Source organism: Chelonia mydas, chromosome 5, assembly GCF_015237465.2.
Source record: "Chelonia mydas isolate rCheMyd1 chromosome 5, rCheMyd1.pri.v2, whole genome shotgun sequence".
Taxonomy (NCBI): Eukaryota; Metazoa; Chordata; order Testudines; family Cheloniidae; genus Chelonia; species Chelonia mydas.
This window is the reverse complement of record NC_051245.2, coordinates 43,720,089-43,734,751: the sequence shown is the minus strand read 5'-3', so window position 1 is coordinate 43,734,751 and position 14,663 is coordinate 43,720,089. Positions and strand designations below refer to the sequence as shown.

Here is a 14,663-nt window from a genome sequence, read left to right as displayed (position 1 = left end):
TAGAATATCCACACCATCCCAGGAAAAGAAACCTGCATTCTAGCGCTGTGAACCTTGGTATCGCATGCAAAAGGCATATGGTTGCAGTGCCAAATAACATTGAGTAATGCGAGGACTAGTATCCTTCATCACCTGCAACCATTTATGGGATGGATTGTCCATTATTAGGTTAAAGGGAGACCCTAAAATATAATAATGTAATTCCCCAACAACCTATTTGATGGTCAGGCATTCTTGCTTGATGATGAAGAATCTAGTCTCTAGTGGCTGCAGCTTCTGAATAGTATAAGATCCTTCACAACCTGAAAGTTTTGTGACACTGCTCCCAAACGTACTGCAGAAGCATCAGTTTGCAGTAAGAACTGGAATGAAAAGAAGTCCAGATTCTGAAGTACAGGCTGCTGACACAGGGTACTCTTTATCTTAATAATGGCTTCATCACAGTCAGTTGTCCACTGCTCTGGGTGCAGTGGCCTTTGTGAGGTCTGTCAAGGGTGCTGCAAGGTTTGCGAAGTGGGGCATGAACCTAATGTAGTAGTTGGCCCACTCCAGAAAAGCACCCCCCGCCATAGCACTATGTCCATCCATACCCTACTTCAATGGTGTGCTTATGAGAGAAAGGAGATCAAGGGAGCCCCAAGGTGTCCTTTAGGTGCTACCTGTTGGCACTGAGGGAAAGCGTCCCAAAAATTCACTACTTCTTTGTGGACCCCTGGCTGATAAAATCTCCAGGGTTTTTCCTCTGCCCAAGTGAGCAATGAAGGGACTCATGTGCCAGCTGTAGCATTTTTTTCTGAACATTTCAAAGCACCAGGATCTAGTGGCATACCTCACCTGGGCTGGAGTTCATCTCCACTCAATAGAGTAAGTCATTTTGCCACTTGAAATAAGGACATTGGGCGGTTTAAACCTCCTGAGAGATAGTTCCATTAACCGCCACAATCTAGGTGTATGCCTCTCCAAGGGTGGCATCTCCTTGTTCTTCTCAGACCAAATCAAAGGAACTGGCTAACAGCATTGGGTTGATGTTGGGAAGAGAGTTATTCCAAGGCTGTTCTGCTGAGCTGCCAAGGCTGTTTGCAATCAAGCAAGTTGTCACTGTTTCTGAGTCTTCTTGAATTGCAAGAAGCCATTACAGAGGAGCCATTACAGAGCCCACAATCAGGAAGATGTCAGACAGGTGGTCAGATCTGATGTCTGAGCTCTCTGAGTGGTGCGGTAATAGTGAAGAGAAGCATTGCCAGTCCCTCCTGATTATTACTTCCCATGGCAAACTGGGTGTTATACCAACCTGAAGCATTCTGGTTGGTCCTGTATGTTCAAAGGTTGCCAGGTTATTGGGTAGGTATGAGTATCCCCATGGACCCAGGTCATACTGGATCATCCTCCTGTTGTTCTCCAGAATCCAGTAAGGTCTCTCAGACTAGGGTTCAGAAGCACCTTGAGTTTATTAGCTCTGATACTGTTGAGCCCCATAGAACTACTGGATTTACAAATCCTTAGCAACAGTTCTCATCTGTTCTTCCTGAGAGGCCCTAGCACTCCATGAAACCACACTCTATGAAATTGCATGAGTGACTGATGTACCCCAGCTTTCCACAGTGGAAACAGATGATCATTTGTTTAGGGGAAGCTCCCTGACCGGCTCCCAGGTGTGACTCCATGTACTTCCTCTCTGATGCTCTTTTGGTGGTGTTGTGTGGTGCCTTCTGGGGTCCATGAGGAGGGTACCCCTCATTCTGAGACTTTTCCAGGAACCCTCGGCCCTTTCCTGGTAGTTCAAGTTGATTCCTCGGGAGGTTGGGGCCAGGCTTCTCCAGGCCCAGGTGGCTCACACTGGTCGGGTCAACCAAACAGCATAAAGTCCTCTATGAATAGGATGGCACCTTCAGTGGTGCTGGAGTTATGTCTGCATATGGTAGATTTGAATGGTGGCTTGCAAAACCTCTAGATACTGTCTGCACACTACAGACTCTACAATCTCAACTGGAGAGCGGGAAACCAGCTGAAGCAAGTAGGTGGCCCAATCCTTTAGTTGCTGGGCATTGGAACAGGGTTGTATCCCAAAGGAGAAAGTTTCTATCTGGAACCAGTGCTGGTAAGTCTCCAGTGATACTCCTGGTCAGTCAAAGATGGTGGCTTTCAGGGTATCATAGTCCTTTGTGGCTTCATCATTTAAGGCCCAGTAACCTGTCTGAGCTTCCCCAGACAGAAAAGGAGCTAGTCATGCAGCTTAGGTAGTCTTTTCCCACTGAACAGCGTAACATGTATTTCAAGATCATCATCAGGTCCCAGTTTGGTAAGGTCTATTCCTGACCCCAACAGTGTCCCTCTGGAACGGGAGAGGCTGGTGATCCACCCGTTTATTGCCTCCTGGAACTGTCATTGCCGCTATGGCTGCTGCTTCTACAGTAGCTTGAGGAGCACAGCTTGCTGCTTCTGGGTGGCCTCGTTGGCCGCCAGTTGTGCGTCCAGGAAAAGCCTCTGCTGCAGAGCCGGGAGTTATACAGTCTCCTCCATGGTTCTCATTTACAGAAAGGAGGAGTCGATCCTATTGCTAATACCAAGTTGGGATAGGTGGGGCTGCTCCATAGTGCCTCTTGTGGGGCCAAGTGTGGTACTGCAGGTGTTCCCTGCTTTAGACCACAAGTACTGGCAGCCTGCTTGGAGCAGGGTGACCATGTCACAAGCTCAGCAACCGTCCCTGAAGAGTTAAATAAAAATAAACTCAGAAGTTGGCTGTCAAAACCTTTAAATAAACAAACAACACACTTAGTTGCAGCGCTTGAAGACAAGGCCCTGGGGTTCTGGGCTAGCACTGAGGAGCTCCAATTCTGTCACAGTCCTTATCTGGCCTGCTGGCTCCCAATTGGTCAGTTTCTCCTTTTGGCCCTTTCAGGCCTCTGGAGGACTAAGTCTTGTTGGTAGCCTAACTGGGCAGGTGGGTTTTAGGGTGCCAACACCTCCAGCAGAGTGCAGAAAAGGCCTGATATTATGCTTCTGATATTTAACAGCAAGATAGACAGACAGGCTAGAATTAATGAGAATAACAAAAAATGAAAAAAGGGTTATATAGAACTGTAAAGATGAATGCTAATTATAAACATACTACATCAAGATTCTGGTTGAATATAAAAATATACAGGAAAAAGGCAAGCAGTAACATAATTTTACCAACAAAAACAATAGTGAAGGACTAAATACAGAAAAATAAGATCAAGCTAATAGTATGTAGCCCATTGTTCAGTACGTGTGATATGTTGCTTCTGTGTTTGATCCTCAGAGGATAAGAGTCTGCTACAGCTCCCAGCTTGCGGACTTAGGCCCCCATCCTGCAAACACTCACTAACTTAACTTTACTTAAATGAGTAATTCAATTAAAGTAAATGATCTTACACTTCTAAAATACAAATTATAAAGCAGTTTTACCAAATTGCATAGAAAATTTAATTTTCAAAACTACACTATGCATCATTAAACAGATGTAAAACAAGTCGTTATTTCTGGAAACTCCAATTCATTCTTGTTTCTCTCCTTTCTCTGGTAACAAATGTGATTATCCACTATGGTTCTCCCTCTCACTATGTACACTGGCTTTTTTGTGGTTTTCTAGGACAATCTGATTGGTGTGTGAGCTTCCCAAGAGAACACAGACAGACACACAGGCACAGATATAAACACTGCCCATCCTGGATGCTCTCACAGAAAAATCTTGTGTACAGAGAACCCATTTAACTACCCTTTAACATGCAAACCAGTACTGGGGTTGTTGTCTCCCCTTGAAATCTATCTTAATATGAATATTTCTAAAAATCAGGGCTATTCATTACAGGAGGCTCTTTTCTTGACAGGGCTCTCAGGATCAAATGGCATGTTTCTTGGGAGCTTAATGGACAGATTTTTGGTCATGTTTCATCTACATGCGCTCTGAAGAAAGAGTTGGATTTAACAACTGAGCCTATTATAATGATAATCCATTTGTCAAAAAAGGCACAATCACTTAACCTCTGCTTGCCATCATATGGTGTAGCTAAAACATTGCCTCCTGGTCTGTTATTCCAATATTTCAGCAGAATTTTAAGCACCAGTTTCTATCTTTATTACAGAGGGAGCTAACTGAGATGCAGTAGCTTGTCAAAATTGTGCTTTAAAAAAAAGTCACTGAATTAACTACCAAATCTAAAAGCTTCTCCAGTTCCAAACATGGGACCTCACCCTAAAAGGTACTGACTGATTCTTGTAAAGTGCTGAGGGAAGTTTTGAAAGTGCTCAGAACCTTACAGGATCAGGCCCAGTCTAGATTAACCACCTGCATCCTGATTTGATCCACTTTTGCATCAATCATGCTGATGGCATATTGATGTTGATTTTTTTTTTTAAAAATGCCGGAACTCCATATATTTGCTTAGAGAGCTGGATTTATTGGGTCAGGTCTATCTTGAAGATAGCTGGGAGTGCTGGTAGCGTAGGGCCTGAGGAGGGAGTCTACATAGCCAGACAATCCTGCTGTCAGGGTGCCAATGCCTGAGATGATGGGGCATCCAGGATTTCCAGGTTTATGGGTCTTGGGTAGCAGATATAGCAAGATAGATATAGAGATAGCAGCACTCCCAGCTATCTTCGAGACACCACTGACTTCCTGAGGAAACTACAATCCATCGGAGATCTTCCTGAAAACATCATCCTGGCCACTATGGATGTAGAAGCCCTCTACACCAACATTCCACACAAAGATGGACTACAAGCCGTCAGGAACAGTATCCCCGATAATGTCACGGCAAACCTGGTGGCTGAACTTTGTGACTTTGTCCTCACCCATAACTATTTCACATTTGGGGACAATGTATACCTTCAAATCAGCGGCACTGCTATGGGTACCCGCATGGCCCCACAGTATGCCAACATTTTTAGGGCTGACTTAGAACAGCGCTTCCTCAGCTCTCGTCCCCTAACGCCCCTACTCTACTTGCGCTATATTGATGACATCTTCATCATCTGGACCCATGGAAAAGAAGCCCTTGAGGAATTCCACCATGATTTCAACAATTTCCATCCCACCATCAACCTCAGCCTGGACCAGTCCACACAAGAGATCCACTTCCTAGACACTATGGTGCTAATAAACGATGGTCACATAAACACCACCCTATACCGGAAACCTACTGACCACTATTCCTACCTACATGCCTCCAGCTTTCACCCAGATCACACCACACGATCCATTGTCTACAGCCAAGCTCTATGATACAAGCGCATTTGCTCCAACCCCTCAGACAGAGACAAACACCTACAAGATCTCTATCAAGCATTCTTACAACTACAATACCCAGCTGCTGAAGTGAAGAAACAGATTGACAGAGCCAGAAGAGTACCCAGAAGTCACCTACTACAGGACAGGCCCAACAAAGAAAATAACAGAACGCCACTAGCCATCACCTTCAGCCCCCAATTAAAACCTCTCCAACGCATCATCAAGGATCTACAACCTATCCTGAAGGATGACCCATCATTCTCACAGATCTTGGGAGACAGGCCAGTCCTTGCTTACAGACAGCCCCCCAGCCTGAAGCAAATACTCACCAGCAACCACATACCACATAACAAAAACACAAACCCAGGAACCTATCCTTGCAACAAAGCCCATTGCCAACTGTGTTCACATATCTATTCAGGGGACACCATCATAGGGCCTAATCACATCAGCCACACTATCAGAGGCTCGTTCACCTGCACATCTACCAATGTGATATATGCCATCATGTGCCAGCAATGCCCCTCTGCCATGTACATTGGTCAAACTGGACAGTCTCTACGTAAAAGAATAAATGCACAAATCAGATGTCAAGAATTATAACATTCATAAACCAGTCGGAGAACACTTCAATCTCTCTGGTCACTCGATTACAGACCTAAAAGTCGCAATATTACAACAAAAAGACTTCAAAAACAGACTCCAACAAGAGACTGCTGAATTGGAATTAATTTGCAAACTGGCTACAATTAACTTAGGCTTGAATAGAGACTGGGAGTGGATGGGTCATTACACAAAGTAAAACTATTTCCCCATGTTTATGCCACCCCCCCTCCCCCCGCCCACCCCAAACTGTTCCTCAGAGGTTCTTGTCAACTGCTGGAAATGGCCCACCTTGATTATCACTACAAAAGGCTTTCTCCCCCACCCCCCTGCTCTCCTGCTGGTATTAGGTCATCTTAAGTGATCACTCTCCTTACAGTGTATATGATAACATCCATTGTTTCATGTTCTCTGTGTATATAAATCTTCCCACTGTATTTTCCACTGAATGCATCTGATGAAGTGAACTGTAGCTCATGAAAGCTTATGCGCAAATAGATCTGCTAGTCTCTAAGGTGCCACAAGTACTCCTTTTCTTTTTGCGAATACAGACTAACACGGCTGCTACTCTGAAACTGTTAAAAGAGGTATTCTTGACCTTTTCCGTTTATGGGGCTTATATTGCACTCTGTGTGCTCTGAAGCCGAGCAGCTGGTGTACCTCTTGCAGGGACAATCCGCATACCAGCTGTTCGGGGGTGTGAGCAAGAGGGGATTGAAAGGGAAACAAGGATGTGTGAAGGGGAAGGAGGCGGATGAAGGGAGATGCAGGGGGCCGGATGGGATGGGGGGCAGGGGCAGTGGGTGCAAGGCATGATGGATAGGGCAATGCAGGGGAATCAGGGGGCAGAGGTAGAAATGAAGGGGGAAGGAGAGGAGGGATGGGGCAAGTGAGGAGGGGGCAGAGCAGGAGTTGAGTGAGGGCGGGACCATGAGCAGAAGAGGTGGATGGGAAGCTAGCCTCCCCTAGGGGAATCGTCACTTACCGCCCATATCTATAAGGTGTCACACACCCTTACAGCATCGTCTAAGTGATATAAAAATATACACATTTCTTATGACAATTTACAACAGAATACTTATTCTGTTGTAACAGATGTTACAGAATACTTTGCGCCACCCTGGGGTTTTGAGTAAATTCCTAAGAAAAAAGTCAGTGCACACTTTAAGGTGTATTGCTCTCTCTCTCTCTCACACACACACACACACACACATTCTCTCTCTCTCTCTCACAAAACCCTGCTTGGGTGCAGTTTGGCAACTGCAATATGAAAAGATAATCCCTTGAGAGATCACTATACTTCAAAATAATCAAATATATTCACTAGCTCCTCAGTCTTATGGATTTCAAGGACCTCAGCTGTTTGTCTGGACTCACCCTCTTATGTAGACGTTCTGCTTCCTCCTGATATGCAGCAAGCTGTTGTTTCCATTGTTTTACATTGGCAGTGGACTCCAGCAGAGCTGCTGTGAGCTTGGCATTGTTACCCTTAAGTGTGGCCAGTTCAGCCTCCCAGTGCTTGCTGATTGTCGAACTACAAACATAGAATAAGAACAATCATAATAATGCAAATCACCATAGCCTCATTTTTTTTTTTCTTTTTGGCTCTTCATTGCCAAAGTGCTGTCTTTCAGAAAACATTCAAAATACAGAAAATCAAGGACTAATTAAAAAAATCTCACTCCATTGAAAGCTTAAATGAGAAAGGTACCCATGCTGGTTTAGTTGCTCAAATAGTTCAAATTCTCAAAATACTTCAAATAGATTTCACCATGGAAAAGTATAATTACAAAAACCTTCAAAGTCCAATTTATCCTACCACAAATAGATGCTGAAGCCCAGGACTGCTTTCTAAAAGTAACTGCATGTGATTTAAAAAACATATTCAACATAATTCCTAATGATTTAAATATATATATGCTTTCTATGTAACTGATTGTTTTTTAGCTTTAAATTTTTGAAATATATTTCAACATATTGATTTCAGAGAATGAGTACAGTGGTTTGGAGCTACAGTGTAGTCAGCCTAATTACAATATTTCTAGTACAGGAGTAAATCAAACCTGAAGAATACACTCAGGCATACATTCAAACATCCTGAATATATTGGGAAGCTTCTCCTCCGAGGAAGTCCATCCTGGACCTCCTCGAGAATAACTTTATGGGGAATTAATATGTTTCCATAAATATGCATCCCTATTTCTAATGCTGCAATTCTGCTTTCCTGTCATCTGTAGATAATAAAAAATTAGGTATACTTCTCATGTACGTAACACTGTTCTCAACAGTATGAAAATCATGCATGTTTCTGTAACCTTTCCTTTAGGTGTTAAATAGGATAAAAGATGAGGCCTCAGTTCACATAGTACAATGTCTCAGTGATTACTTCTCAGATTTCATTACAAGATAAAAAAATCTTGTGTGGAGTCTGATTACCAAATCTAAAGAACCATAAAATTAATTACTATGACTTAGCTACTTTTAAAGAATTTTTTTTTCCTGCACCAAGAAATTATGCAGATGAATACTACCTGGAATAAGGACAAGATAAAAATAAAGGTCCCTCTTAATCTTATTACCCCAGATGGAGATTAAGGCTATCCTTCACTAAGGGTAAATCTCTCCTGGGATGCAGCTGCCCTCCCTGCACCCACACAAGTGAATCAAGACTGAAAAGTTTATCCCACATTGGCTTTCCTGATCTACATTTATGGAGGTTAAATGTCCAAAGGTCTACACAGGATTTTAAAACTTCAATACCACAGTTGTCTAAAACTAGAGTCCTTTTGACTTCCGTGCATCCATATAAAAGTGATTGATTTTTACCCAAATTATAAAAAGACCATTAGACATACCAGTATTTTCTAGCTTTGCTTTTCACAAATGCTCTTCTATTCTAACCAACTAGTTACAGTACTGTGTTTTAACATGACAATATAAAATAATGTAATAGTGACATTAATGATCAAACAGAAAGGAATATTTTAGATATTTCTCTTTGTGCTTCACTGTTAATGCCTGTAGCAAAAAAACAGCCCAGTTAATGGCTTAAATGGAAAGAATCAATTGTCTCAGTCCATTCCAATGGACAAATTTTCACATCACAAAAACTATCACCATAACAATTACACTTTTGACAGCAGCATCAGCAAAAGAGACCAAGGACTGAATAGGCAGAGATCTTTTATCACTCTATCTCAGCCCTGGTCTACATTACAGAGTTAAGTCGAGGTAAAACAGCTTATGTTGACCTAATTCTGTAACTGTCTACACGAAAATGCTGCTCCCACCGATGTAACTCACCCACTACACTGACTTGGGCCTGGCCTATGATACAGCGTTCGATCGATGCAAGGCAGCTTATGTCGACCTAACTCGTAAGCGGCTACACTAAAACGTCGCTCCCACTGATGTAACATGCCCACTACACCGACCTAATAACTCCACGTCTGTGAGAGGCGTAGCACTTAGGTTGACATAGTTAGGTCGATGCAGTGTCAGTGTAAACACTGCATTACTTACATTGACTTTAGTGGCCTCCAGGAGGTTTCCTACAATGCCCAAAATTCAGTCACCATTTTGAACTCCACAGCCCGGTGACCAGGTAGACAGCTCTCCCCTTTAAAGCCCTGCGAATTTTTGGAATTCCATTTCCAATTTGTTTGGCGTGGAGAGTTCACCTAGCAACTGCCCCGCTGACCATGCTGACTGCACACTGCTGACACACTTCTGCGTGGAGTACACAGGAGGTGGTGGATCTCCTGGGTCTGTGGGGAGAAGAGGGATCTGCAGCAGTGCCACATGAAAGCCAAGGAGCTGAGGCAGGTGTACCAGAAGGCAATGGAGCCTAACAGTTGCTGTGGTGCAGAGCTGCAGACATGCCACTTTTACAAAGAGCTGCATGCCATCTTTGGCGGAGCAGGAATCACAGGCCGCTGGAGTAAACAGTTAGGAGGAGGTGTTGGATGAGGAAGAGGAGGAGTATGGGGGACAGGCGACTGGGGGATCCAGCGGTGCAGCGATCCAGGACGTATTTTTGACTCCAGATCAGTCAAGCCACTTCCTACAGTCCAGCATGGGCAAGCCTGATGCCGGGGAAGGAACCTCTGGTATGTGTACAGTTTGCTTTGATATTGCAGGGACACATCTGTTCATTTACTCTTTTTTGATCATGCTAGAAAAGGTAGTGAAATAACCAACAGAGGTAGATGCACTATCTGCTTCTTATGCCCCTGTAGAATTAGGCAGAGGGGGTCCTGCAGAACAGTTTGTTTATGTGCACCAGGATGCACCTTGAATTCCTAGAGATCTTGAAGAAACTTTTCTGAAGGTACACTGCAATCCTCTGCTGAAGGTTTCTAGGGAGGGCTGCCTTATTTTTTCTGCTGTGGTAGGACACTTTCCCATTCCACTCAGCAATTACTTAAGCAAGCATCATTGGAACACACAAGCTAGCTGCACATGGATCCAGTCTACAGCCAGACATGTGCAGGAGCCGTTCCCTTTCAGCCTCCATTACCCTCAGGAGTGAGATATCACCTACAATCACCACTGCCTGTGGAAAATGGTGCCAGTATTCAGTTCAATTGCCCTATCTACATATACCGCCATGCTCTATGAATCCCAAGGAGAAGTGAGAACATAGTGCTTGCAACTTGTGTGGATCAAGGGGAGTGAGTTCAATATACCATGTTTCCATTTATCTTGTGAATATATTCACTATAGTACCTCTGTGCATTGTATCTTTTGCAGCTGGAAATGTGGCCTTGAGGGTCTCTCCATCCACACCAGTGGAGCAGCTCAGTCAGATAAGGAGGAGAAGGTGCAGGATGACATGTTCTAAGAGATCATGCAAATCTCTGGTGCTGTGGACACCGAGCACAGGGCTTGGAGGATCACCCTTATGGACAGAATGGACAAGGATAGAGGGGAGAGAAGAAAAGCACAGGAAAAGGAGAGAGACACGCAGCAGGAGATTCTAGTGATTTTCAAGTGGCAAACAGACATGCTGGAGACTCTTGTTGACCTTCAGGTTCAAGAGAACCCGTGCTCACCTCCCTCTGCAGCCCATAGAGAATTGCATTCTGGGACCTCCCTTTACCCCCACCCACATTCCACATGGTGTCTATTATGGAAACATAATTCATTTGTATTAGTTCACAACATATGCTGGCTGGGGCTGACATAATTCACAGATAATAGCAATAGGCGCATTTACAATGTTATATTACTACACACACAACACTCATTACAAGGGTCATACTGGGGGGTGAAAAAAACAATGCCAGGCACAGCACACTACAGCAACACACATTACTGGGACTTACTATTAAAACGGTCTTTCAAAGCTTCCCTGAGCTGTATAGCTCCCCATCAAGCTCTTCTTATAGCCCTGGTATTTGGCTGCTCAAAATCAGCAGACAGCTGCTCCACCTTTGCCCTCCGCCCTGGCAGAAACTTTCCCCCTTTTGATTCCCAGATATTAAGAAGCACACAGCAGTTACCTATAACCATTGAGATACTTTTTTCAGTGAGGTCTAATCTCATGAGTAGACAGTCCCAGCAGCCTTTCAAATGGCCAAAGGAACATTCAACTGTCCTGCTGAGCCTGTAGTTGAAGTGCTCCTTGCAGCTGTTGAGGTGGCCAGCATACAGCTTCCTGAACCACGGGAGTAAGGGGTAGGCTGGGGGGGTATCCCAGGATCACTATTGGCATTTCAATACTCCCAATGGTAATCTTCCGGTCTGAAAAGGAAGTCCCTGCATGCCACTTTCTGAACAGGCCTGTGGTCTTAAAGATACATGCATCATGCACCTTCCCTCACCATCCCGCACCGATGTCAGTAAAACATCCCCGTGATCCACCAGCACTTGCAATAGCATAGAAAAGTAGCCTTTTCTGTTGATGTACTCCGTGGCAAGGTGGCCTGTGCCAAAAATCGGGATATCCATGCCATCTATCACCCCACCACAGTTCGGGAACCTCATTGCTGCAAAACTATCCATTATGTCCTGCTCGTTTCCCAGAGTCACAGTTCTTTGTAGCAGGATGTCATTAATGGGCCCGCACCCTTGCATCACAGCAATCCTCTGAGTGGATTTCCCAATTGATTCCTGACTGATGGTAACAATCTAGCGTTGCAGGCTTCCACACTGCGATCGCTACTTGCTTCTCCATTGTCAGTGCAGCTCTCATTCTGGTGTCACTGTGGTGAAGGACTGTGGCAAGCTCCACAGACACATCCAGGAATGTAGTCTTGTGCATCCAAAAGTTCTGCAGCCACTGCTCGTCATCCCATACCTGCATAATGACGTGATCTCACCAGGCAGTGCTTGTTTCTGGGGCCCAGAATGGCACTCCACCGTCTGCAGCTGCTCCATGAATGCCAACAACAACCTTGAATGGGTTCTCATAACACAAGAACTATGCAGCAAGTTTAAAACAAACAAAAGGAAGTATTTCTTCACACAACGCACAGTCAACTTGTGGAACTCCTTACCAGAGGATTTTGTGAAGGCCAAGACTATAACAGGGTTCAAAAAAGAATTAGATACATTCATGGAGGATAGGTCCATCAATGGCTATTAGCCAGGGTGAGCAGGGATGGTGTCCCTAGTCTCCGTTTGTCAGAGTGGGGAATGAGTGACAGGGAATGGATCACTTGATGATTACCTGTTCTGTTCATTCCCTCTGGGGCACCTGGCATTGGCCACTGTCAGAAGACAGGATACTGGGCTAGATGGACCTTTGGTCTGACCCGGTATGGCCATTCTTATGTTCTATGTCCCACAGTAAGCTACCCTGAAGGAATTATCATGTTCCCTGTGGCTCCTCTGGCAGCTCCACAAATACTGTAAGATCAGGTTTGCCATGCTCACAACACTCATCACAATAGTACAGAGCTGTGCAGGATCCATGCTTCTCACAGAGATGGTGGACACACAGGCTTGCGGGGCTTTTGAAAAGAGGCACAAAACATTATGGGATGCAGATAAAATGGGATGGCAAAAACTGCATCCCGGGACATTGAAACCATGTACCCAGTCACCCGAATGTGAATCATTTGGCCCCATGAGGCACTGCAAACCCTTCCCAAAACACCCTGCACAAGATGGTGGCAAGTTGCACTGTGGGATAACTACCCATGGTGCACTACTCTCTGCATCAATGCAAGTGCTGCTAGTGAGAATGCACACCGCTGACACTGGGAGCATAGTGTTGATATGCAAAAGTGACTTAGTTGATGTAACTTAGGTCAACTTAATTCTGTACTGTAGACTTGCCTTCACATAGAGTAAGTTCATCCAGGTTGGGGTTGAGATATATTGGCAGAGCACTATAGGGAAACTGCCGCTGCCTATTCTGTAGTTGCTTTTTGGATAAATAGAGAGCTTCAGCCTCCGGGAGCAATCAATATGGTATCATCCACAAGCCCTACATTAATATACAACACATGCAAAGGAAGGAAAACAACATCTAAGGTAGATACACATAGGTGACTGTATTAAAGTACACAGGCCAGTATGTACAATACCATAAACATACAGCCTTGCACAATGTTGGAATTATACAAATAACTAAATAAATATGAAAACATGGACTGAAAATCATTTATCTTGTGCTGTGAATATTATTATGTATTTTGCCTGTTTTGTTTTTACAAGAGCAACAGCAACATTTAAAACCAAGTGCTCTGTGACCCTGAAGAAAAGTGGGTTTGCCTGCAGGTTTACATGTGGTTTGAACATTGCCTATAATAATATCATTCTGTGTCACTATTTCACCCATCGGGTTTCCTTTTCTTATCCTATGCAGCCTTACACTGCTGCAAACCTTACATATGAACTGGCTGACAGATTTTTAAAAGATGTTTATGCCATTCTAAACCAGCAGCTGAGGGATGCTTGTGGGCAATTCAGTACGTTCTATGCAATACTTTTTAGCTTTAAACCTGCATTTCACTAATTACATATGGGTTCCCCCCTACAAAAAGTGAATAGTGTTGTTGTTTTAAATAAATCACCCACCTCCCTTCCAATCAGAATGTAGAAAAAAAATCCTCTAGCATGGCATTTCAGGATCTATTCAACTAATTAGAAGCTTACAATTTAGAAATATCAACCCTCCCCCAACTGTTAGAGTAAAATGACTAAATTTTAAAACAGTGAAAATCCTACTTTCAAAAGTATGAAGATTACAAGGGAAGGCTGTGACTCATTTCTTCCAGGGAAGGCAAGAGAACTAACTATTGAAAAAGAACTTCTCATTCTTTGCTTTTGTGGGTGATGGTTAGATTTACTTAACAGTGGTGACAGCAAAATCTATTAAGAACATGCTTAAGGAAGCCAGATCATTCATTTTAATAGGTATTACTTAATTATACATCATATGCATATTTCCTCCCTTATGTCCTGATCCTGCAAACACTTATCCAGCTAAGTAACTTAATGCATACAAGCAGTCCCACTGAATTTAGCAGGACTAATCACATGAGTACAATTGCTCAAATGTGTGTTTACACTTGAGGCTTTGAGGCCCCTACCTCCTTATGAAAGAATTATATGTACAAGATTTTATACTAATGTATTATAGCACATGAAAGCTCTTTTTCCAAATAAATATACAGACTAATCGAAGACTGGATTGATTATTTTATATTTTAACTTAATGCAGCATAGGTAAATAGATATATTTGTTTAACTTTGATATATCCATCTTAATACCAGGTAAACTTCTGAATTATTAAGATTTCAGAAGGTTTCCAGCTACTATAAATAATGATGCAAGTGTGATCTTTACTGAATGCAT

At 43.6% G+C, this 14,663-nt stretch overlaps 1 protein-coding gene across 1 annotated transcript in view; it reads right to left on the bottom strand.

The window, feature by feature from the left end:
* HOMER1 (homer scaffold protein 1) overlaps nucleotides 1-14,663 on the bottom strand; it is a 150,810-nt gene that overhangs the window by 27,709 nt on the left and 108,438 nt on the right. Inside the window, exon 6 of the mRNA XM_027829001.3 lies at nucleotides 7,232-7,388. Within this exon, the coding sequence (XP_027684802.1) occupies nucleotides 7,232-7,388 (157 nt within the window). The remainder of the gene's footprint in view (nucleotides 1-7,231; nucleotides 7,389-14,663) is intronic.